The sequence below is a fragment of the Pseudophryne corroboree genome, chromosome 1 (assembly GCF_028390025.1).
Source record: "Pseudophryne corroboree isolate aPseCor3 chromosome 1, aPseCor3.hap2, whole genome shotgun sequence".
NCBI classification, from domain to species: domain Eukaryota; kingdom Metazoa; phylum Chordata; class Amphibia; order Anura; family Myobatrachidae; genus Pseudophryne; species Pseudophryne corroboree.
In genome coordinates, this window is record NC_086444.1 from 516434336 (window position 1) to 516459131 (window position 24796).

The following is a 24796-nucleotide window of genomic DNA, read 5'->3' on the forward strand; positions in this document are numbered from 1 at the left end:
GCGTGGGGTCCCCCCTCCTAAGCATAACCAGCCTCGGGCTCTTCGAGGCGGTCCTGGTTCTAAAAATCTGGGGTAAAAACTGACATGGGATCTCCCGTATTTTTAAAACCAGCACCGGGCTCTGCGCCTTGTGCTGGTGCAAAAAATACGGGGAACAAAAAGCGTAGGGGTCCCCCGTATTTTTTACACCAGCATCGGGCTCCACTAGCTGGACAGATAATGCCATAGCCGGGGGTCACTTTTATACAGCGCCCTGCGGCCGTGGCATTAAATATCCAACTAGTCACCCCTGGCCGGGGTACCCTGGAGGAGTGGGGACCCCTTCAATCAAGGGGTCCCCCCCCAGCCACCCAAGGGCCAGGGGTGAAGCCCGAGGCTGTCTCTCCCCCCCCCCCCCCCCATCCAAGGGCTGCGGATGGGGGGCTGATAGCCTTGAGTAAAATGAAAGAATATTGTTTTTTCCAGAAGAACTACAAGTCCCAGCAAGCCTCCCCGCAAGCTGGTACTTGGAGAACCACAAGTACCAGCATGCGTGTGGAAAAACGGGCCTGCTGGTACCTGTAGTTCTACTGGAAAAAAATACCCAAATAAAAACAGGAGATACACACCGTGAAAGTAAAACTTTATTTCATACATGCCGACACATACATACTTACCTATGTTGACCCGCCGACTGCCACGTCTCCTGATCCGACGATCCGGGGTACCTGTGAATAAAATTATACTCACCTGATCCAGTGTCCTGTGATTTGTAATCCACGTACTTGGCAAAACAAAAAAATGAATACACGGACCAGACGGACTGAAAGGGGTCCCATGTTTACACATGGGACCCCTTTCCCCGAATGCAGAGACCCCCCGTGACTGCTGTCACAGAAAGGTCCCTTCAGCCAATCAGGAAGCGCCACTTCGTGGCACTCTCCTGATTGGCTGTATGCGCGTCTGAGCTGGCAGACAGCGCATCGCACAGCTCCCTCCATTAGTTTCAATGATGGGAACTTTGCGGTCAGCGGTGGGGTTACCCGCGCTCAGCCGCTGACCGCGGGTGACCTCACCACTGTCCACAAAGTTCCCACCATTGAAAGTAATGGAGGGGACTGTGCAATGCGCGTCTGAGCTCAGACGCACAGAGCCAATCAGGTGAGTGCCACGAAGTGGCGCTTCCTGATTGGCTGAAGGGACCTTTCTGTGACAGCAGTCATGGGGGGTCTCTGCATTCGGGGAAAGGGGTCCCATGTGTAAACATGGGACCCCTTTCAGTCCGTCTGGTCCGGGTATTCGTTTTTTTGTTTTGCCAAGTACGTGGATTACAAATCACAGGACACTGGATCAGGTGAGTATAATTTTATTCACAGGTACCCCGGATCGTCGGATCAGGAGACGTGGCAGTCGGCGGGTCAACATAGGTAAGTATGTATGTGTCTGCATGTATGAAATAAAGTTTTACTTTCACGGTGTGTGTCTCCTGTTTTTATTTGGGTATTTTTTTTCCAGTAGAACTACAGGTACCAGCGGGCCCGTTTTTCCACACGCATGCTGGTACTTGTGGTTCTCCAAGTACCAGCTTGCGGGGGAGGCTTGCTGGGACTTGTAGTTCTTCTGGGGGAAAAAACAATATTCTTTCATTTTACTCAAGGCGATCAGCCCCCCATCCGCAGCCGTTGGATGGGGGGGACAGCCTCGGGCTTCACCCCTGGCCCTTGGGTGGCTGGGGGGGGACCCCTTGATTGAAGGGGTCCTCACTCCTCCAGGGTACCCCTGCCAGGGGTGAATAGTTGGATATTTAATGCCACGGCCGCAGGGCGCTGTATAAAAGTGACCCCCGGCTGTGGCATTATCTGTCCAGCTAGTGGAGCCCGATGCTGGTGTAAAAAATACGGGGGACCCCTACGCTTTTTGTCCCCCGTATTTTTTGCACCAGGCGCAGAGCCCGGTGCTGGTTTTAAAAATACGGGGGATCCCATGTCAGTTTTTACCCCGGATTTTTAGAACCAGGACCGGCTCGAAGAGCCCGAGGCTGGTTATGCTTAGGAGGGGGGGACCCCACGCAATTTTTTTTCCTGATTTTTCACGTTTTTTCCCGTTTTTTTAAAAACATTTTTACAAATCTAATCAAAATCCGTCAAATCTGCCGTTTTTCGACAGCAGGACTGTCGAATCCATTTTTTATTGAATATGTTGAATTCCGGCACCCACCTGCTGGAATTCGACGGTCGAATTGTGTCGAATTAAAAAACGGGCGAAAAATTGCCGCGATTCGCCGGCAATTGCATATACCCCCATATCTCCAGAAGGATATAAATACATTAGAGAGTGCAGAGCCGGCCCCAACCAATATGATGCCCTAGGCAAGATTTTGGCTGGTGCCCCCTAGCACCACCGCTGGTTCCGCCTCTGACCTTGCACCTCTTTCCCAGCACCATCACCCCTCACCCATAGCAGTCCTTATTTTGGAGTTTGTGCCCCCTATATTTTAAATAGGAACAGTTTGCACATTTGGCACACAGCCCAAAAAGGGGTGTGGTTTTGCTGGCAAGGGGCATGGCCACACAATAGTAACCCCAATTCCAATTACGCCACACAGTACTGCAACTTTATTCACATTTGATCATGCGATAGTGTCCATAATTCATATTACATTCCACAGTAGTATCACTTTACCTTATAAACGTTACTCCTCACAGTAGAGCCCCTTATTTACATTACATTACACTGAATTGCTCCTTATTCACATTACACCACACCCTATTGCTCTTTATTCACATTAGACGACACAGTAGTGCCCTTTCTATATGCAACGCCACATAGTAGCGCACCTTATACACATTATTCCACACAGTAATGCCCCTTACACATATAAGACAAATTATTAATATCCTTATAAACATAATGCGCCTTACACATTATGACAACCTTTATTAATGCCCTTTTACACATAATGTCCCTTACACATATACGGCATATTAATGCCCTTACACACATAATGACACACATAGTGCCCCCTACACATTTGTTGCCCATTATTAGTACCCCTATACACATAATGACACACATACATTAGTACCCTGATACACATATGCAGCACATTATTAATGCCCTTATACACATAACGACATGCATAGTGCCCCTTACACATATGTTGCACATTATTAATGCATTTTTACATGACACACATAATGCTCCTTACACATATTCAGAACACTACTGCACAACCAACCCACTCACATGCACACAGCAATCACACTGCCACTAACACTGTGACCTCTGCCTCTGCTTGGATACAGATGTGTCCTCATAAATCTTGCCTCAATGCTAACGTCGGGCACTTTTTTTTAATGAAAATGCATCTTATTTGCATTGCTATGTGGCTAGGATGCACATGCAGCTTCTGCTGATTAAAATTATATGCAGCATGCCTATATTCTGTGTGTGACTGTGGCTGTATCTGCATACGAAATGCTACACACAGAATATAGGCATGTCGCATATCATTTTAATCAGCAGAAGCTGCTGATGCCCCTAGGCGTATCAAATGCCCTAGGCAATTGCCTAGTTTGCCTATGCCTATGGCCGGCTCTGAGAGAGTGTTCAAAGAAGGGCAACTAAAATGGTGCATGGCCTGCATCACAAAACTTACCCGGAAAGGCTAAAAGATCTTAACATGTATAGTATGGAGGAGAGAAGGGAAAGGGGGGACATGACAGAAACTTTCAAATATATCAAGGGTCTTAACAAAGTTCAGGAGGGAAACATTCTTCAAAGGAATAGAAGTATTAGAACTCGAGGACATACACTGAAACTGGAGGGGGGGAGGTTCAGGGGAAATTTAAGGAAAAATTACTTCACAAAAAGGGTAGTGGATAAGTGGAATAGCCTCCCATCAGAGGTGGTAGAGGCTAAGACTGTAGAGCAATTTAAACATGCTTGGGATAGGCATATGAATATCCTTACAAAGAATTAAGGTTCAAAAAGGGTTGAGATTGCCTAAAGGATAAAAAAAAAGGGGGCAGACTAGATGGGCCAAGTGGTTCTTATCTGCCGTCAAATTCTATGTTTCTATGTAACCAGGTTCCTGTTATTCTGAGTCACCTTGCCGTATAATTTCATATGATCACAAAATGAGTTTTGTCATGTGTTGACTTGACATTATGTAAATCTGTAATGTTTGGGGTTTGTGTTTCTTGTGGGTGAGAAGTACATTGGATAGGCATTACATGGCGAGGCGTCCCATCAGATGTCTGATTTAATCTTGAATACAGGTTGGCACGTGGAGAATAAATGTAATGTTAACTAGGGGCCAAGCTGAACTAAACAAAAGCAATTCACTGGCCGCTATAGTATACAGCTATATGATATATTATCCAGAATGCTTTCACCTTTGGTGTTCTACTGTAACTTGCAGCACAGTGCCTAAGACGGACAGATTCGCCATTCTGAATTGGAGAATCACCATATTTCTTGTCCGGTTCTCATAAATTATTTTGGAAACGACAGCGTAGCTTTCCACATACCAAAGAATGCTATTACAAATAAATACAATTTATTTATTTCTCTTTTTATAATACCTTGCACCACATAAAAATCGGATATTTGTGAGATACTGTACAACACATTTGCACTTAGACCACCTTCACCCAGCCCACCAGAACTTAAGCAGGGAAGCATTTGATTGGGAAATATGGATAACTCTGGCCACTGGTTAGGGTTCTTCTGCAAATATTCCAGCAGATAATTAGGTGGAAGTACTGTATGGTAAGTCGGGTATGCTTCCACCACTCTCTATGCATAAATTGCAGAATTGGATGGCTCTCTACACTCTACATCAGGGATGGGGAACCTTCGGCCCTCCAGCTGTTGTTGAACTACACATCCCAGCATGCCCTGGAACAGTTTTAGCATGGGCAAATAGCACAACTGTAGCAAGGCATGCTGGTATGTGTAGTTCAACAACAACTGGAGGGCGGAAGGTTCCCCATCTCTGCTCTACATAAAACTTGCCTAATATCTATGTGTCTGGCTCATTAATACACTTAAGCATCGCCGCTTATCAGTGGTTTTGCGCGTGGGAATTAAGATGGCAATAATATTTAAATGCAAAACAATCCTGGTTTAGAATTTACAGTTATTGCCCTTTTAAATCCCGTCGTCAAAAATGCAGGTGAGCGGTGGCTTTAAAAAGCTGCCACTTAATAAGAGGGAATCAGTATGTGTTACCGGTAGATGGGATGCCGGCTGTCAGTATACCGACAGTGGCATCCTGTCTGTCGGATTCCCGGCTGGGAGGCAATGAGCCGCTGCGCTCGTCATGCTTCAGGCCCAGTGGCTCGCTTCACTTGCCACCAGTGCCGTAACTAGACATTTTAGCCCTGTGTGCAAGAAACTGCATTGGCGCCCCCCCCCCCCCCCTTCCACATACAAATCAGGGCCAGTACGCGCCGTAGGCTCGCGCCAAAAATATAGGGGCGTGTCTTCACGGGGAAGGGGTGTGGCCACAAACCTCCCTTTTACACATTTAGGCAGGCAGGCAGTCCCACTTTATTTTACACAGTATGACAGGCAGTCCCCGTTTTTTACACATTATGGCAGGCAGTTCTGCTTTTTTACACATTATGACAGTCAGTCCCTCTTTTTTAAACAGTATGGCAGGCAGTCCTGCTTTTTTGCACAGTATGACAGGCAGCCCCCCTTTTTTACACAATATGGCAGGCAGTCCCCTTTTTTTTACACATTGTGACAGGCAGCCCACCTTTTTTACACAGTATGACAGGCAGTCCCCCTTTTATACACATTAAGGCAGGTGGGGGGAGAGAGAGACTTACATGTGACGAGCCGGCATGGTAGAGATGTGCCTTCCCTCTCCTCTTCCTGCCCTACGCTGCGCTCTTCGCAGCGCAGGGCATTGTGGGTGGGCTGGGGGCGGGCTGGGAGAGACGTCATCTCTCCCAGCACAAGGGAAGGGAGGGAGCTATAGGGGAGCTGCAGCGCCAGCGTTGCCCGGCTACCTATGTGAGAGGCAGCCGGGTTGCGTGACGGCTGGCGGTCGGTCGTCGGGAGGACGCGGTCGGCAGAGCAGCCAGGTGTTGCTAGTGGTCCTGCGCTGTGTGCCAGGCACCACTATCACACGCCTAGTTATGGCTGTGCTTGCCACAGACTATATTTTCATTCGGTTGGTGGCGTGGATCCACGAACCGAGTGGAAATACCCCGCATTTGTCAGGATTCCAGGAGGCGGCATTTCACCATCTGTCGGGATTTCGGTGTCGATCAACTAAACGCTGGGATCCCAACAGCTGGTATTTTAACTGCATCCCCCAAAAAACACCCTATTGACTTTACGTGTGAGTAGAATTTGTAGACCGTTTGCTGAATTTCATTATAACATTCATTACCAGTAATCTCAGCCATATTTCTTTTAGTAACCATGTCTGAGTAGAATGTAGGCGTTTCTTGATGAGGCAAAATCCCTTTTCAGTTTTCCCGTTTTCCTCATACAAGATTCAAAACACAAATACAAAACACAAAAATACAAATATTACAGGATCATAATATTTGTATTTCTGCACCTATTTTGCCCATGGAACAAACAAAATTTTATTCTGCCACTTTCAGTATATTTGGGTAAATATGCTGGTTGAGTTCACAATATTTGTATTTCTACATCTAGATACATTAGCAATTTGTATCAGTGTCAGATACAGCAAACCATTACTTGTTTTTTTTTTAGCTGGTCTGTGTGTTTTAGTTACAAGTGGTACTGAGCTAGAAAAACAGTGGATAGATAAACCCTGCAGACAAGCTTGCAAATGTACAGGGATAGACTGGGGCTGTATAAGAGCCCTGGCATTTATGTGGCTGTGTGTGAAAGGCGGCAGGGTCACGGCCCACTGGGACGTGGCCTTGGGGAATGCTACTGTGTCCACTACACCCATAGAGGGAGAATAGTTTCTGTGGCAGGCACCGCGAGCCACCGTGCCCGCAGCGGGGCAAGCACAGTGAGCCCGCAAGGGTCTTTGATGCGCTAGCCATGATGCCGGCATACTACAGTAAAAGGTATGTATTCCCATTTGACATACATTGGGGTGTATCCTATTAGCACGAGTGCGGCATGCTGATCCCCCGATGCCGGGACTTATTAGGGACTATGTGAGGCACGCAAAGCATAATTCCCGATGAGCAACCCCAGGAGACCTGTTTTTTTTTTTTTACGGTGATATCACACGTACGTGTAGTTCTAACACTTGGCACACTGTTACTAAGCTCTCATTCATTTCACAATCCACTTGGTGTCACTATAAAACAAACGCTGGAAAACAGGAGGCTGACATATACAGCGTGTGTGACATGCAGAGATTAACACAAAGTAGATATAAATATATGCTGCAATGTGTGTAGAGCTTGTTACTCAGATTCATCCATTGGTGGTCTGTCAGGAGAGTGTGGATATGCTGACGCTGGTGATTATACAGCTGCTTGTCACTTCCTATTGGAGTGGAATCATTTTGTTATATTTTCTCCAGACTCTGCAATTCCCATGTGAACTTTGCAGTATTCATGGTTCTGACAGACAGGGTCCCCATTAATGGGACATATCTAAAGGGTTGTATTTGGAGAACATAATGACATGCATTGTTTGACATGCTAGCTCCTTCTCAAGTTAATATTCGTTTGAAACCCATCCAGCTACAGTAGCGAGACAGAATACATAACAATTCCAGGGATTTCCTCAGTCAGGGTACGTGTTAAAGGAGCAGTGCCTCCTGCTCCAGTACAGTATTGCTTATACAGGACTGGTGGTTGTAAAGGTTTATGTAGAAAAGTATTCTTTATGTCAGACCTCACAAGGCAGTACCCTTCCTGTTTTTCCAATGATACGAAAGATCAGGTTGATCTGTCAACCCCCATGACATCCAGAATCCATATGACCGAGCACACACATAGAAAATGGTTGTCCATATGTATGTGTGTGAGATGTTTGCTCTAAAAGCTGGCACAGCAGGAGAGAATGTAATGTGTTACACTGCATTTTGTATTGAGCATCCACTGACCACATAAGCATTATTTTCCACCTGTTTTCTGTATTTGTTCTCTTATGTTTTGCGTGAAAGTGTATTTGACATGTAGGATAACATAATATAATCTTTGCCAATTTGTGTTATCCCGCCCCCTCCCTTTTCTTTATTTTCATTATTGCATGTCATTCCCTTCTTCTTTCTTTTTGTTATTTGTTTCTCTCTCTCTCTCTCTCTCTCTCTCTCTCTCTCTCTCTCTCTCTCTCTCTCTCTCTCCAGTTTGTATTAATGAGAAGTTTCTTTATTATTAATTGCTCCTTTATATGCCTACATTTGCACTATTTACCACATGATTACCATATGTATCCGTGCTGGATTTTATCTAGATTGTGTGTATGTAGATATGTTGTTCCTTTTTCTTTTCAATAATGGCAACTGATATGCTCAATAAAAACATAATAATTTCTGTCAACTAACAGATCTACTCTCTGTATTTCAGGCATTTAAATTTGGACCTAATGAATAACGGTTTTACCATTTACCAGCCCGACAGAGACCTCTGATATGGAGCACACTGAAAATGTCAATGGACATCTTTGTGGTACGGTAACATATGTTGTGGTTTTCTTTTTACATGCCTGCATCTATTTTTTTCTCTTTGTCTTATTAGGATTAATTAATTTAACGGTTATTGATATACTGTAGTGCACATATATTCTGCAGTGCTTGACAGAGAATATTTGGACACACACACACAATTTTTGTTCAGAGTCGAATAACCTTTAAGTATATTTTTGTATAGTGAAAGGAAAACAACGCACCTAGAGAAAACACAAGCACGGCAAGAAAATACAAACTACACAGAGGGCTGTGGGGGGAATTGAACCCAAGACCTCAGTGCTATGAAGCAGAAATTAGCCTATATATACCCTACAGTATGTGAAACTGGGTTTATGACTATGTTATCTGTTTGCATGATTTAGTGTACTATTATTATCCAATAATGTTCAAGCACTAAGGTAAAATTTTATCATTATACTAAATTGTATTTAATCCTGTACAGCAACATATCTAACACACAACTTCTTTTGTTCACTTTTCTTCTCTAACTTAAGGACCGTATTCACGGGCCGATTTGGGGAGAGATGTGTGCTGAGCGGTTCGCTCAGCACACACCTCTCCCCCCGCTCAGCACAGCGCGATGTGTGCTGAGCAATGCGGGGGGAGACGGGGGGGCGCTCATTTCACCCAGGCCAATCTAGCACCAGCGATAGCAATGCGCGTGGCTGCGCATCGCTATCGCTGTGAGGGGTACACACGGAGTGATCGCAGCAGCCCAGGCTAGATTTGTGAAAGAAGGAGTTGGTGAGGGGCGCAAACACAAACCACTTGGTAAATGAATTTGCTGATTCTGACTCACAGGACCGATACAGCCTCCGGAACAACAGCCATAGCAGGCTCAGTGTCTCCGACCCTGTAGCTCATGGGTGGTAGTGCTGCTTTAAGTGTACAGAAGTTACTTGTACAAACACACCAAAGAAATATGTATGGCTTTAAGTTTCTATAAATAGAGACGGCGCCAAACAATTCAAATATTAAAATCCTTAATAAATGATTTCTTTTTCTAACAATGACATTTCTTTCCTCCCGTCAGTTAGGAATGTTCTTTGCTTAATTCGTGCTCAAACATTGAACTTTCAACACTCCACAGTGCATCATTCACTAGAGAAAGGCAAGCCATAACGCAGGCAGCACCTTGTTTGACAGGGAATCTTCAAGACTTTCTAGCTGGGATTTTGTCAGTGCTACTTATGTTTGAGTTCCCATACAGTGAGCAGACTGGAAGTCTGGGACGTGGGGCTCAGGAGCCGTAGTCTACATTTTGAGGAAAGTAGGATTCTGCTGAAGGGCGGCCACCTGAACTACAGGGAGTGCATGTTGGAGGAGGGATTAAATTCTGGTTTAACTTAGCCAGGAGATGACTGTATAGTAGATGAATGTATAGTAAGTGTAAGGCTATACATGCTGGTAAGTCATTGCAGATAATGTGAGCATAATTCTGAGCCTCATGCAAGTCCAAAAGCAGACTCATCTAGCGATTCCTAGCAAACTGCCGACGTGCAGCACTTTGACTGAGCCTCCAAGTGCTGCTGGTCCTCTTTGTCTGTGAAATGGGCATTTCTGGGTGTCAACAAATTGGCTATCTTGCGAACACGCGCAAAAGAACAATTTTATGGATGTGTCATGGGCTTGTAGCCAGACTTGCGTGCTATTTTGAGGAAGATGAAGGGACGCCTGTCTTTGTTGCTTGCAACGGGTTCAGTATATTATGTCGGCGTTGACTATGTCAACAATCCTAATTTTGACAGTGAATGTATCAACATGTTCATCATGTCCACATTCAGCATGTAAGCACTAATGAAATAACGGGATGGTCAGAATGTCGACCATGTTGCTTTCAGGTAGGACTAAGCAAACCCTAAGCCTAATGTCGACGTTTTAACACTTCACCAATAGTGTACTAAAAATTCAGAACTAGTATTTTTGACGCAAAATAATTGGTATGAAGTAGCGGATTAAGGGGGTTATTCAGAGTTGTTAGCAAACCAAAAAAGTTAGCAATTGGGCAAAACCATGGCGCCCTGCTGGTGGGGCAGATGTAACATGTGCAGAGAAAGTTAGATTTGGGTGGGGTGTGTTCAAACTGAAATATAAATTGCCGTGTAGAAACTAAGCAGCCAGTATTTACCCTGCACAGAAACAATATAACCCACCCAAATCTAAATCTCTCTGTACATGTTACATCTGCCCCACATAGGTGGTCATTCTGAGTTGTTCGCTAGCTGCATTCGTTCGCTGTGCAGCGATGAGGCAAAAAAAAGGCACTTCTGCGCATGCGTACGCGCAATGAAATATTACAACGAACAATGTCGTTTCACACAGGGTCTAGCGATGCTTTCCAGTCGCACTGCTGGCCGCAGAGTGACTGACAGGAAGGGGGCGTTTCTGGGTGGCAACTGACCGTTTTCAGGGAGTGTTCGTAAAAACGCAGGCGTGCCAGGACAAACGCTGGCGTGGTTAGGTGAACGCAGGGCGTGTTTGTGAAGTCAAATCAGGAACTGAATGGTCTGAAGTGATCGCAAGCGCTGAGTAGGTTTGAAGCTACTCTGAAACTGCACAAAATTATTTTGTAGCCGCTCTGCGATCCTTTGTTCGCACTTCTGCTAAGGTAAAATACACTCCCAGTGGGAGGCGGCATAGCGTTTGCACGGCTGCTAAAAACTGCTAGCGAGCGATCAACTCTGAATGACCACCATGGTTTTGCCCAATTGCTAACGTTTTTGGTTTACTAACATCTCTGAATAACCCCAAAAGACGCATATTTTAAGTAGTGATGTGCACCGGACATTTTTCGGGTTTTGTGTTTTGGTTTTGGATTCGGTTCCGCGGCCGTGTTTTGGATTCGGACGCGTTTTGGCAAAACCTCCCTGAAATTTTTTTGTCGGATTCGGGTGTGTTTTGGATTGGGGTGTTTTTTTACAAAAAACCCTCAAAAACAGCTTAAATCATAGAATTTGGGGGTCATTTTGATCCCATAGTATTATTAACCTCAATAACCATAATTTCCACTCATTTCCAGTCTATTCTGAACACCTCACACCTCACAATATTATTTTTAGTCCTAAAATTTGCACCGAGGTCGTTGGATGACTAAGCTAAGCGACCCAAGTGTCCGACACAAACACCTGGCCCATCTAGGAGTGGCACTGCAGTGTCAGGCAGGATGGCACTTCAAAAAAAATAGTCCCCAAACAGCACATGATGCAAAGAAAAATGAAAGAAAAAAGAGGTGCAAGATGGAATTGTCCTTGGGCCCTCCCACCCACCCTTATGTTGTATAAACAGGACATGCACACTTTAACAAACCCATCATTTCAGCGACAGGGTCTGCCACACAACTGTGACTGAAATGACTGGTTGGTTTGGGCCCCCACCAAAAAAGAAGCAATCAATCTCTCCTTGCACAAACTGGCTCTACAGAGGCAAGATGTCCACCTCCTCCTCCTCATCGTCCGATTCCTCACCCCTTTCACTGTGTACATCCCCCTCCTCACAGATTATTAATTCGTCCCCACTGGAATCCACCATCTCAGGTCCCTGTGTACTTTCTGGAGGCAATTGCTGGTGAATGTCTCCACGGAGGAATTGATTATAATTCATTTTGATGAACATCCTCTTCTCCACATTTTCTGGAAGTAACCTCGTACGCCGATTGCTGACAAGGTGAGCGGCTGCACTAAACACTCTTTCGGAGTACACACTGGAGGGGGGGGCAACTTAGGTAAAATAAAGCCAGTTTCTGCAAGGGCCTCCAAATTGCCTCTTTTTCCTGCCAGTATACGTACGGACTGTCTGACGTGCCTACTTGGATGCGGTCACTCATATAATCCTCCACCATTCTTTCAATGGTGAGAGAATCATATGCAGTGACAGTAGACGACATGTCAGTAATCGTTGGCAGGTCCTTCAGTCCGGACCAGATGTCAGCACTCGCTCCAGACTGCCCTGCATCACCGCCAGTGGGTGGGCTCGGAATTCTTAGCCTTTTCCTCGCACCCCCAGTTGCGGAAGAATGTGAGGGAGCAGCTGTTGACTGGTCATGTTCCGCTTGACTTGACAATTTTCTCACCAGCAGGTCTTTGAAACTCTGCAGACTTGTGTCTGCCGGAAAGAGAGATACAACGTAGGTTTTAAATCTAGGATCGAGCACGGTGGCCAAAATGTAGTGCTCTGATTTCAACAGATTGACCACCCGTGAATCCTGGTTAAGCGAATTAAGGGCTCCATCCACAAGTCCCACATGCCTAGCGGAATCGCTCTGTTTTAGCTCCTCCTTCAATGTCTCCAGCTTCTTCTGCAAAAGCCTGATGAGGGGAATGACCTGACTCAGGCTGGCAGTGTCTGAACTGACTTCACGTGTGGCAAGTTCAAAGGGTTGCAGAACCTTGCACAACGTTTAAATCATTCTCCACTGCGCTTGAGTCAGGTGCATTCCCCCTACTTTGCCTATATCGTAGGCAGATGTATAGGCTTGAATGGCATTTTGCTGCTCCTCCATCCTCTGAAGCATATAGAGGGTTGAATTCCACCTCGTTATCACCTCTTGCTTCAGATGATGACAGGGCAGGTTCAGGACTGTTTGCTGGTGCTCCAGTCTTCGGCACGCGGTGGCTAAATGCCGAAAGTTGCCCGCAATTCTTCGGGCCACCGACAGCATCTCTTGCACGCCCCTGTTGTTTTTTAAATAATTCTGCACCACCAAATTCAATGTATGTGCAAAACATGGGACGTGCTTGAATTTGCCCAGATGTAATGCAAGCACAATATTGCTGGCGTTGTCCGATGTCACAAATCCCCAGGAGAGTCCATTTGGGGTAAGCCATTCTGCGATGATGTTCCTCAGTTTCCGTAAGAGGTTGTCAGCTGTGTGCCTCTTCTGGAAAGCGCTGATACAAAGCGTAGCCTGCATAGGAACGAGTTGGCGTTTGCGAGATGCTGCTACTGGTGCCACCGCTGCTGTTCTTGCTGCGGGAGGCAATACATCTACCCAGTGGGCTGTCAGTCATATAGTCCTGAGTCTGCCCTGCTCCACTTGTCCACATGTCCGTGGTTAAGTGGACATTGGGTACAACTGCATTTTTTAGGACACTGGTGACTCTTTTTCTGAGGTCTGTGTACATTTTCGGTATCGCCTGCCTAGAGAAATGGAACCTAGATGGTATTTGGTACCGGGGACACAGTATCTCAATCAATCTGTAGTTGCCTGTGAATTAACGGTGGATAACGGAAACACGTTTCTCACCGCCCAGGCTGCCAAGGCCTGAGTTATCCGCTTTGCAGCAGGATGACTGCTGTGATATTTCATCTTCCTCGCAAAGGACTGTTGGACAGTCAATTGCTTACTGGAAGTAGTACAAGTGGTCTTCCGACTTCCCCTCTGGGATGACGATCGACTCCCAGCAGCAACAACAGCAGCGCCAGCAGCAGTAGGCGTTACATTCAAGGATGCATCGGAGGAATCCCAGGCAGGAGAGGACTCGTCAGACTTGCCAGTGACATGGACTGCAGGACTATTGGCTTTCCTGTCTAAGGAGGAAATTGACACTGAGGGAGTTGGTGGTGTGGTTTGCAGGAGCTTGGTTACAAGAGGAAGGGATTTAGTGGTCGGTGGACTGCTTCCTCTGTCGTCCAAAGTTTTTGAACTTGTCACTGACTTATGATGAATGCGCTGCAGGTGACGTATAAGGGAGGATGTTCCGAGGTGGTTAACGTCCTTACCCCTACTTATTACAGCTTGACAAAGGCAACACACGGCTTGACACCTGTTGTCCGCATTTGTGTTAAAATAATTCCACAACGAAGAGGTGATTTTGTTTTTGTAATTTGACCAGGCATGTCAATGGCCATATTCATCCCACGGACAACAGGTGTCTTCCCGGGTGCCTGACTTTAACAAACCACCTCACCATCAGAATCGTCCTTGTCAATTTCCTCCCCAGCGCCAGCAACACCCATATCCTCATCCTGGTGTACTTCAACAGTGACATCTTCAATTTGACTATCAGGCACTGGACTGCGGGTGCTCCTTCCAGCACTTGCAGGGGGCGTGCAAATGGTGGAAGGCGCCACCTCTTCCCGTCCAGTGTTGGGAAGGTCAGGCATCGCAGCCGACACAATTGGACTCTCCTTGGGGATTTGTGATTTAGAAAAACGCACAGTTCTTTGCTGTGCTTTTGCCAGCTTAAGTCTTTTCATTTTTCTAGCGAGAGGATGAATGCTTCCATCCTCATGTGAAGCTGAACCACTAGCCATGAACATAGGCCAGGGCCTCAGCCGTTCCTTGCCACTCCGTGTCGTAAATGGCATATTGGCAAGTTTACGCTTCTCCTCAGACGCTTTTAATTTTGATTTTTGGGTCATTTTACTGAACTTTTGTGTTTTGGATTTTACATGCTCTCTACTATGACATTGGGCATCGGCCTTGGCAGACGACGTTGATGGCATTTCATAGTCTCGGCCATGACTAGTGGCAGCAGCTTCAGCACGAGGTGGAAGTGGATCTTGATCTTTCCCTATTTTACCCTCCACATTTTTGTTCTCCATTTTTTAATGTGTGGAATTATATGCCAGTATCAATAGCAATGGCCTACTACTATATATACTGCGCACAACTGAAATGCACCACAGGTATGGATGGATAGTATACTTGACGACACAGAGGTAGGTAGAGCAGTGGCCTACTGTACCGTACTGCTATATATTATATACTGGTGGTCAGCAAACTGTGCAAAACTGAAATGCACCACAGGTATGGATGGATAGTATACTTGACGACACAGAGGTAGGTAGAGCAGTGGCCTACTGTACCGTAATGCTATATATTATATACTGGTGGTCAGCAAACTGTGCAAAACTTAAATGCACCACAGGTATGGATGGATAGTATACTTGACGACACAGAGGTAGGTAGAGCAGTGGCCTACTGTACCGTACTGCTATATATTATATACTGGTGGTCAGCAAACTGTGCAAAACTGAAATGCACCACAGGTATGGATGGATAGTATACTTGACGACACAGAGGTAGGTAGAGCAGTGGCCTTCTGTACCGTACTCCTATATATTATATACTAGTGGTCAGCAAAATTATGCACTGTACTCCTACTATATACTACAATGCAGCACAGATATGGAGCGTTTTTCAGGCAGAGAACGTATAATACTGGTGGTCACTGGTTAGCAAAACTCTGCACTGTACTCCTCCTATATAATACTGCTGGTCCCCAGTCCCCACAATAAAGCAGTGTGAGCACAGATTTATGCAGCATACTGAGCACAGATATGGAGCGTTTTTCAGGCAGACAACGTATACTGGTGGTCATTGGTCAGCAAAACTCTGCACTGTACTCCTCCTATATAATACTGCTGGTCCCCAGTCCCCACAATAAAGCAGTGTGAGCACAGATATATGCAGCACACTGAGCACAGATATGGAGCGTTTTTCAGGCAGACAACGTATACTGGTGGTCACTGGTCAGCAAAACTCTGCACTGTACTCCTCCTATATAATACTGCTGGTCCCCAGTCCCCACAATAAAGCAGTGTGAGCACAGATATATGCAGCACACTGAGCACAGATATGGAGCGTTTTTCAGGCAGACAACGTATACTGGTGGTCACTGGTCAGCAAAACTCTGCACTGTACTCCTCCTATATAATACTGCTGGTCCCCAGTCCCCACAATAAAGCAGTGTGAGCACAGATATATGCAGCACACTGAGCACAGATATGGAGCGTTTTTCAGGCAGACAACGTATACTGGTGGTCACTGGTCAGCAAAACTCTGCACTGTACTCCTCCTATATAATGCTGCTGGTCCCCAGTCCCCACAATAAAGCAGTGTGAGCACAGATATATGCAGCACACTGAGCACAGATATGGAGCGTTTTTCAGGCAGACAACGTATACTGGTAGTCACTGGTCAGCAAAACTCTGCACTGTACTCCTCCTTTATAATACTGCTGGTCCCCAGTCCCCACAATAAAGCAGTGTGAGCACAGATATATGCAGCACACTGAGCACAGATATGGAGCGTTTTTCAGGCAGACAACGTATACTGGTGGTCACTGGTCAGCAAAACTCTGCACTGTACTCCTCCTATATAATACTGCTGGTCCCCAGTCCCCACAATAAAGCAGTGTGAGCACAGATATATGCAGCACACTGAGCACAGATATGGAGCGTTTTTCAGGCAGACAACGTATACTGGTGGTCACTGGTCAGCAAAACTCTGCACTGTACTCCTCCTATATAATGCTGCTGGTCCCCAGTCCCCACAATAAAGCAGTGTGAGCACAGATATATGCAGCACACTGAGCACAGATATGGAGCGTTTTTCAGGCAGACAACGTATACTGGTAGTCACTGGTCAGCAAAACTCTGCACTGTACTCCTCCTATATAATACTGCTGGTCCCCAGTCCCCACAATAAAGCAGTGTGAGCACAGATATATGCAGCACACTGAGCACAGATATGGAGCGTTTTTCAGGCAGAGAACGTATAATACTGGTGGTCACTGGTCAGCAAAACTCTGCACTGTACTCCTCCTATAATACTGCTGGTCCCCAGAATAAAGATATGCAGCCCCCTGAAACAAAGTGAGAGGACGCCAGCCACGTCCTCTCACTATCATTTCCAATGCACGAGTGAAAAATGGCGGCGACGCGCGGCTCCTTATATAGAATCCGAATCTCGCGAGAATCCGACAGCGGGATGATGACGTTCGGGCGCGCTCGGGTTAACCGAGCCATACGGGAGAATCCGAGTATGCCTCGGACCCGTGTAAAATGGGTGAAGTTCGGGGGAGTTCGGATTCCGAGGAACCGAACCCGCTCATCTCTAATTTTAAGAAAAAGTCACATGGCACAGCTACGACAATAGGGCTAATTAGTGGTATTTGATAATGTGTTTATGGATGGGCTGTATCTGTAGCTCTAGTGCTTATCTCCTTTAAAGGTCCCGCTTTTTGCTAGGTTTGTTCTCCTGGATTGTTTTATTTTGCACCTTCCTGTATTAGAGGCTCCTTACTTCCTTTAGGTTGGTAAATGCAGTAACAGTAATATATAGAATGTATGTTACAGAGATTGAAACGTTGGTCCTGCCGCACACACTTCGTTCCCTTTTGCCATCTTCGGCTAAGAATGCTCTGTTGGTGTTTTTATATGTTACTGAAGTCCATAAAATTGGATTTTATCCACCTGATTTAATAATGATCTATCTATAAAGGGTTTTCCAAAATGAGCCATACTACCATACTAATGCGTGTGTCACACTAATGATTCTCTCAGCATTTTAATCTTGGTGATTTTCTAGCAAAATGCTACTACATACAAAGCAATGGTTTCATATGTCAGGCCGTCACACAAATGATTTTGTAGCTCAGGTCACGGACTGGGAGAACATGCTGTACCTGTACGCCTGAACATGATGTAAAATAATAGTATAATACCATGAGAGTTCCAGTTGTAAAGCGCAGCAGAATTTGCTGAGCTATAAAAGAAACTGTTAATAAATAATAAATAAATGAGAGTTAAGAGAGGTAAAACTGATTTTACTGCTCACATTGTTCTTTATGTTATTCAGATTGCTGTTTTAATCAGTGAGTAAGCCGTTCTTACTTTCCAGCTCCAGCTATTTTCCTGCCAGCCGCACCAAACACTGAGAAAATAAGCTGCCACAGCCATAGGCACGCCTAGGCTTCAAGTGTGTTTCAAGTGTTACATAATTATAGAAATGTCTCACTATTGTGCAAGTAACACTCCACCTGTAAGGCATGTGCCATTTTGTTGTCACTATACACTGACTCATATAATTAATAGATTGCTGTTTAGTTTACTATGAATTCTATTGATGAGCACGCTGATGACCCCCTTGTTAGCAGTGTGAATTTCCAGCGACTGCAGACATTAGCAGTCGCTGGGGACATATAAAAAAGCAGCCTTCACCTTCCTTGTGTAAAATGTAGAGTTGCGATTGCCACAATGGTCCGATCATCGATGCCTGGCCTGATATACCGACCATCAATGTTTGTACCGATTTGTTTGTTTATTTCAAAAGTAGTTTTTTTGTTTGTTTTTTTCAATAAAATTGTGTTGGATATGTTTTATATAAATGTTCTTAATCTAATTCAGTTAAAAAAAAAACATGTCCGTTTCTCAGCGGTTTTTGGAAACAATATAAGCCAGTTAAGTGGTTAAAATAACCTACTGTAGATCAGTAGTGGGTAAGATGTGACGCATCTGTGGCACCTCATGTACAGAGTATTTCCACTCAACTACACCTCCCTTCATTCATTTAGATGTAAGGACCCTGAAACCTTCTTTAAAACTGGAAGTTGGCTGCCTGTCAGTGAGATCTGCTTAGAAATCGTGCCAGCCTTGAATAGGGGGATACCTGTTATAGAATAGTGTTTGTTCTTGTAGGAATGAGTTATGAAAAGAAAGCAATGCATTATAGTTCACAGGGAACAGACCACATGCCATCTGTGTGTATGTAAGAAGAATGTAACATGTCTGAACAATACTGTTTACACTTCTAACATTTGAGGCTTTAATTAATTGTCAGGATTATTTACCAAGCTCTGTCATCAGCCCACTGTAACAACTGCACAGCACGCAAACTGTGCCAGCTCTGTCAGTGTGGATGCTGTTACAATTAAAAGTACAAGTAGCCTTATAATACTGCACTTCATTGTTCTCTTAGCCATGTGACTCTGTATTCTATAGTAGTGGCAAAGACCAACACCCCAACGCAGTGTCTCTTAGTGGATGGGCAAGTGAGGGTAGCTGAGACAGGACTGGGATAGGTCAGCTCTGTAATGTGATGCAATAGGTTCTGTTTGACCAGAGCAGTGTAAAGTCCAGAAGTATAGTATCTGTGATAGTGGGAGCATTGTGCCAGACGACCGCTAGGAGGTAGACAAATCAGTAGTTACAAAAAGGATTCATTGGTGAATAAAGTTGAAATATGGATATCTGTAGTGAAAACAAACATGTAAGCAAACAAGCCAAAGCTAATTTGATCCTTCTGATGCTTATAAAATTATGGATAAAAAGGACCAAAGGTGGACTGGTTTATTGCAGTAAAGCTTTCTGGGGTTTTTTTGGCAACTAGGTTAATCATGGGGAAATAAAACTCAAAATCTAAGTATCATACTTATGTTTTTACAAAATAACCCTCCCCCTTTCCTCAGAGTAGCACCCCTATCCCCTCTATCATGGACAGTGCCATACCAGGACTCCGTGCCACCCTATGCTGGCCACATCCCCCAAACTTGAGATATCTTTATGCATCCTTATGACTGCAGGGTGCGTTCCCTTAGATTCCTTTCCAGGTACCCTGCAAGCCAAGTGCAGGTGCGTGAGGCAGCGACAGTGCTGCCCCTGGGCAATAACACCACTGGCACATCCCTATTTATGGCCCTGATCACGGATAACAATCTGTTCTTCATTATTTTACCCTATGGAGATGTTTAGTTGAATATAATTCTTAGTACAATGTGTCAAAAAATGCTGATTGGACAGCTGCTGTAACTCAGTGGTACCCCAATCAACAAATATTACATTTGTGCTGTGATATTTTACACATATACATGTTGCACCTTGGACACTGATTTGTGATGGGACAGCAGGGGTGAGACACGTTAGAACTGTAGGGATCCTGAACATGAGATGCCCATTGTTCTGGTATGCGGTCTATAGATCTTCACTAAAAAGGTACAGTCAATAGGTCGACCACTAATGGTAGACATGCATCAGGTCGACAGGGTCAAAAGATCAACAGGTCAGCAAGGTCAAAAGGGTGACGTGATAATGGTCGACACAAGTGGTTATTTCCTTATTTCTCTGACGTCCTAGTGGATGCTGGGGACTCCGTAAGGACCATGGGGAATAGACGGCTCCGCAGGAGACTGGGCATACTAAAAGAAAGATTTGGTACTACCTGGTGTGCACTGGCTCCTCCCTCTATGCCCCTCCTCCAGACCTCAGTTAGATTTCTGTGCCCGGCCGAGCTGGATGCACACTAGGGGCTCTCCTGAGCTCCTAGAAAGAAAGTATATGTTAGGTTTTTTATTTTACAGTGAGACCTGCTGGCAACAGGCTCACTGCAACGAGGGACTAAGGGGAGAAGAAGCGAACCTACCTGCTTGCAGCTAGCTTGGGCTTCTTAGGCTACTGGACACCATTAGCTCCAGAGGGATCGACCGCAGGACCCGTCCTTGGTGTTCGTTCCCGGAGCCGCGCCGCCGTCCCCCTTACAGAGCCAGAAGCATGAAGATGGTCCGGAAAATCGGCGGCAGAAGACTTCAGTCTTCACCAAGGTAGCGCACAGCACTGCAGCTGTGCGCCATTGCTCCTCATACACACTTCACACTCCGGTCACTGAGGGTGCAGGGCGCTGGGGGGGGGCGCCCTGAGCAGCAATAAAAACACCTTGGCTGGCAAAATAATCACAATATATAGCCCCAGAGGCTATATATGTGATAATTACCCCTGCCAGAATCCATAAAAAAGTGGGAGAAAAGTCTGCGAAAAAGGGGCGGAGCTATCTCCCTCAGCACACTGGCGCCATTTTCTCTTCACAGTGTAGCTGGAAGACAGCTCCCCAGGCTCTCCCCTGTAGTTTTCAGGCTCAAAGGGTTAAAAAGAGAGGGGGGGCACTAAATTTAGGCGCAATATTGTTTATACAAGCAGCTATTGGGGAAAATTCACTCAGTGATAGTGTTTATCCCTACATTATATAGCGCTCTGGTGTGTGCTGGCATACTCTCTCTCTCTGTCTCCCCAAAGGGCTGTGTGGGGTCCTGTCCTCAGTCAGAGCATTCCCTGTGTGTGTGCGGTGTGTCGGTACGGCTGTGTCGACATGTTTGATGAGGAGGCTTATGTGGAGGCGGAGCAGATGCCGATAAATGAGATGTCGCCCACTGTGGGCCGACACCAGAGTGGATGGATAGGTGGAAGGTATTAACCGACCGTGTCAACTCCTTACATAAAAGGCTGGATGACGTAACAGCTATGGGACAGCCGGCTTCTCAGCCCGCACCTGCCCAGGCGTCTCAAAGGCCATCAGGGGCTCAAAAACGCCCGCTCCCTCAGATGGCAGACACAGATGTCGACACGGAGTCTGACTCCAGTGTCGACGAGGTTGAGACATATATACAATCCACTAGGAACATCCGTTACATGATCCCGGCAATAAAAAAATGTGTTACACATTTCTGACATTAACCCAAGTACCACTAAAAAAAAAAGGGTTTTATGTGTGGGGAGAAAAAGCAGGCAGTGTTTTGTTCCCCCATCAAATGAGTGAATGAAGTGTGAAAAAGCGTGGGTTCCCCCGATAAGAAACTGGTAATTTCTAAAAAGTTACTGATGGCGTACCCTTTCCCGCCAGAGGATAAGTTACGCTGGGGGATATCCCCTAGGGTGGATAAGGCGCTCACACGTTTGTTAAAAAAGGTGGCACTGCCGTCTTAGGATACGGCCACTTTGAAGGTACCTGCTGATAAAAAGCAGGAGGCTATCCTGAAGTCTGTATTTACACACTCAGGTACTAGACTGAGACCTGCAGATAGTGCTGCTGGAGCGTGGTCTGTAACCCTGTCAAACAGGGATACTATTTTGCGAACATAAGACGTCGTCTTATATATGAGGGATGCACAGAGGGATATTTTGCCGGCTGGCATCCAGAATTAATGCAATGTCCATTCTGTCAGGAGGGTATTAGAGACCCGACACTGGACAGGTGATGCTGACTTTAAAAGGCACATAGAGCCTTATAAGGGTGAGGAATTGTTTGGGGATGGTCTCTGGGACCTCGTATCCACAGCAACAGCTGGGAAGAAAATTTTTTACCTCAGGTTTCCTCACAGCCTAAGAAAAGCACTGTATTATCAGGTACAGTCCTTTCGGCTTCAGAAAAGCAAGCGGGTCAAAGGCGCTTCCTTTCTGCACAGAGACGAGGGAAGAGGGAAAAAGCTGCACCAGTCAGCCAGTTCCCAGAATCAAAATGCTTCCCCCGCTTCCTCTGAGTCCACCGCATGACGCGGGGGCTCCACAGGCGTAGCCAGGTACGGTGGGGGGGCCGCCTCAAAAATTTCAGCGATCAGTGGGCTCGCTCACAGGTGGATCCCTGGATCCTTCAAGTAGTATCTCAGGGGTACAAGCTGGAATTCGAGGCGTCTCCCCCCCGCCGTTTCCTCAAATCTGCCTTGCCGACAACTCCCTCAGGCAGGGAGGCTGTGCTAGAGGCAATTCACAAGCTGTATTCCCAGCAGGTGATAGTCAAGGTGCCCCTACTTCAACAAGGACGGGGTTACTATTCCACACTGTTTGTGGTACCGAAACCAGACGGTTCGGTGAGACCCATTTTAAATTTGAAATCCTTGAACACATACATAAAATAAAAAAAAAAAAAAAAAATTCAAGTTCAAGATGGAATCGCTCAGGGCGGTTATTGCAAGCCTGGAGGAGGGGGATTACATGGTATCCCTGGACATCAAGGATGCTTACCTACATGTCCCCATTTACCATCCTCACCAGGAGTACCTCAGATTGTGGTACAGGATTGCCATTACCAATTCCAAACACTGCCGTTTGGACTGTCCACGGCACCGAGGGTCTTTACCAAGGTAATGGCAGAAATGATGATACTCCTTCGAAAAAAGGGAGTTTTAATTATCCCGTACTTGGACGATCTCCTTATAAAGGCGAGGTCCAAGGAGCAGTTGTTGGTCGGAGTAGCACTATCTCGGGAAGTGCTACAACAGCACGGATGGATTCTATACATTCCAAAGTCACAGCTGGTTCCTACCACACGCCTACTGTTCCTGGGGATGGTTCTGGACACAGAACAGAAAAAAGTGTTTCTCCTGCAGGAGAAAGCCAAGGAGCTGTCATCTCTAGTCAGAGACCTCCTGAAACCAAAACAGGTATCGGTGCATCACTGCACACGAGTCCTGGGAAAAATGGTAGCTTCTTACAAAGCAAAATTCCATTCGGCAGGTTCCATACAAGAACCTTTTAGTGGGATCTCTTGGACAAGTGGTCGGGATCGCATCTTCAGATGCATCGCCTGATAACCCTGTCTCCAAGGACCAGGGTATCTCTACTGTGGTGGCTGCAGAGTGCTCATCTTCAAGAGGGCCGCAGATTCGGCATACAGGACTGGGTCTTGGTAACCACGGATGCCAGCCTTCGAGGCTGGGGGGCAGTCACACAGGGAAGAAATTTCCAAGAACTTTTGTCAAGTTAGGAGTCGTCCCTACACATAAATATTCTGGAACTGAGGGCCATTTACAATGCCCTAAGTCTGGCAAGGCCTCTGCTTCAAAACCAGCCGGTACTGATCCAATCAGACAACATCACGGCAGTCGCCCATGTAAACCGACAGGGCGGCACAAGAAGCAGGATGGCGATGGCAGAAGCCACAAGGATTCTCCGATGGGCGGAAAATCACGTCTTAGCACTGTCAGCAGTGTTCATTCTGGGAGTGGACAACTGGGAAGCAGACTTCCTCAGCAGACACGACCGACACCCGGGAGAGTGGGGACTTCATCCAGAAGTCTTCCAACTGTTGGTAAACCGTTGGGAAAGGCCACAGGTGGACATGATGGCGTCCCGCCTAAACAAAAAACTATATATTGCGCCAGGTCAAGGGACCCTCAGGCAATAGCTGTGGACGCTCTAGTGACACCGTGGTTGTACCAGTCGGTTTATGTGTTCCCTCCTCTGCCTCTCATACCAAAGGTACTGAGAATAGTAAGAAAACGAGGAGTAAGAACGATACTCGTGGTTCCGGATGGGCCAAGAAGAGCTTGGTACCCAGAACTTACAGAAATAATATCAGAGGACCCATGGCCTCTACCGCTCAGACAGGATCTGCTACAGCAGGGGCCCTGTCTGTTCCAAGACTTACCGCGGCTGCGTTGGACGGCATGGCGGTTGAATTCCGGATCCTAAAGCAAAAGGGCATTCCGGAGGAAGTAATTCCTACGCTGATAAAAGCCAGGAAAGAAGTAACCACAAACCATTATCACCGTATTTGGCGAAAATATGTTGCGTGGTGTGAGGCCAGGAAGGCCCCAACAGAGGAATTTCAGCTGGGTCGTTTTCTGCACTTCCTACAGTCGGGAGTGACTATGGGCCTAAAATTGGGTTCCATTAAGG

General features: G+C 46.1%; 1 protein-coding gene across 5 annotated transcripts in view; it reads left to right on the top strand.

Moving 5' to 3' along the window:
- The window catches only part of KANK1 (KN motif and ankyrin repeat domains 1), a 350857-nt gene that overhangs the window by 186544 nt on the left and 139517 nt on the right, over positions 1 to 24796 (top strand). For all 5 annotated transcript variants that reach the window (XM_063913934.1, XM_063913936.1, XM_063913938.1 and 2 more), the window contains exon 2: positions 8508 to 8609. In XM_063913934.1, coding sequence (XP_063770004.1) covers positions 8573 to 8609 — 37 coding nt within the window. In that variant the 5' untranslated portion in view covers positions 8508 to 8572. The remainder of the gene's footprint in view (positions 1 to 8507; positions 8610 to 24796) is intronic.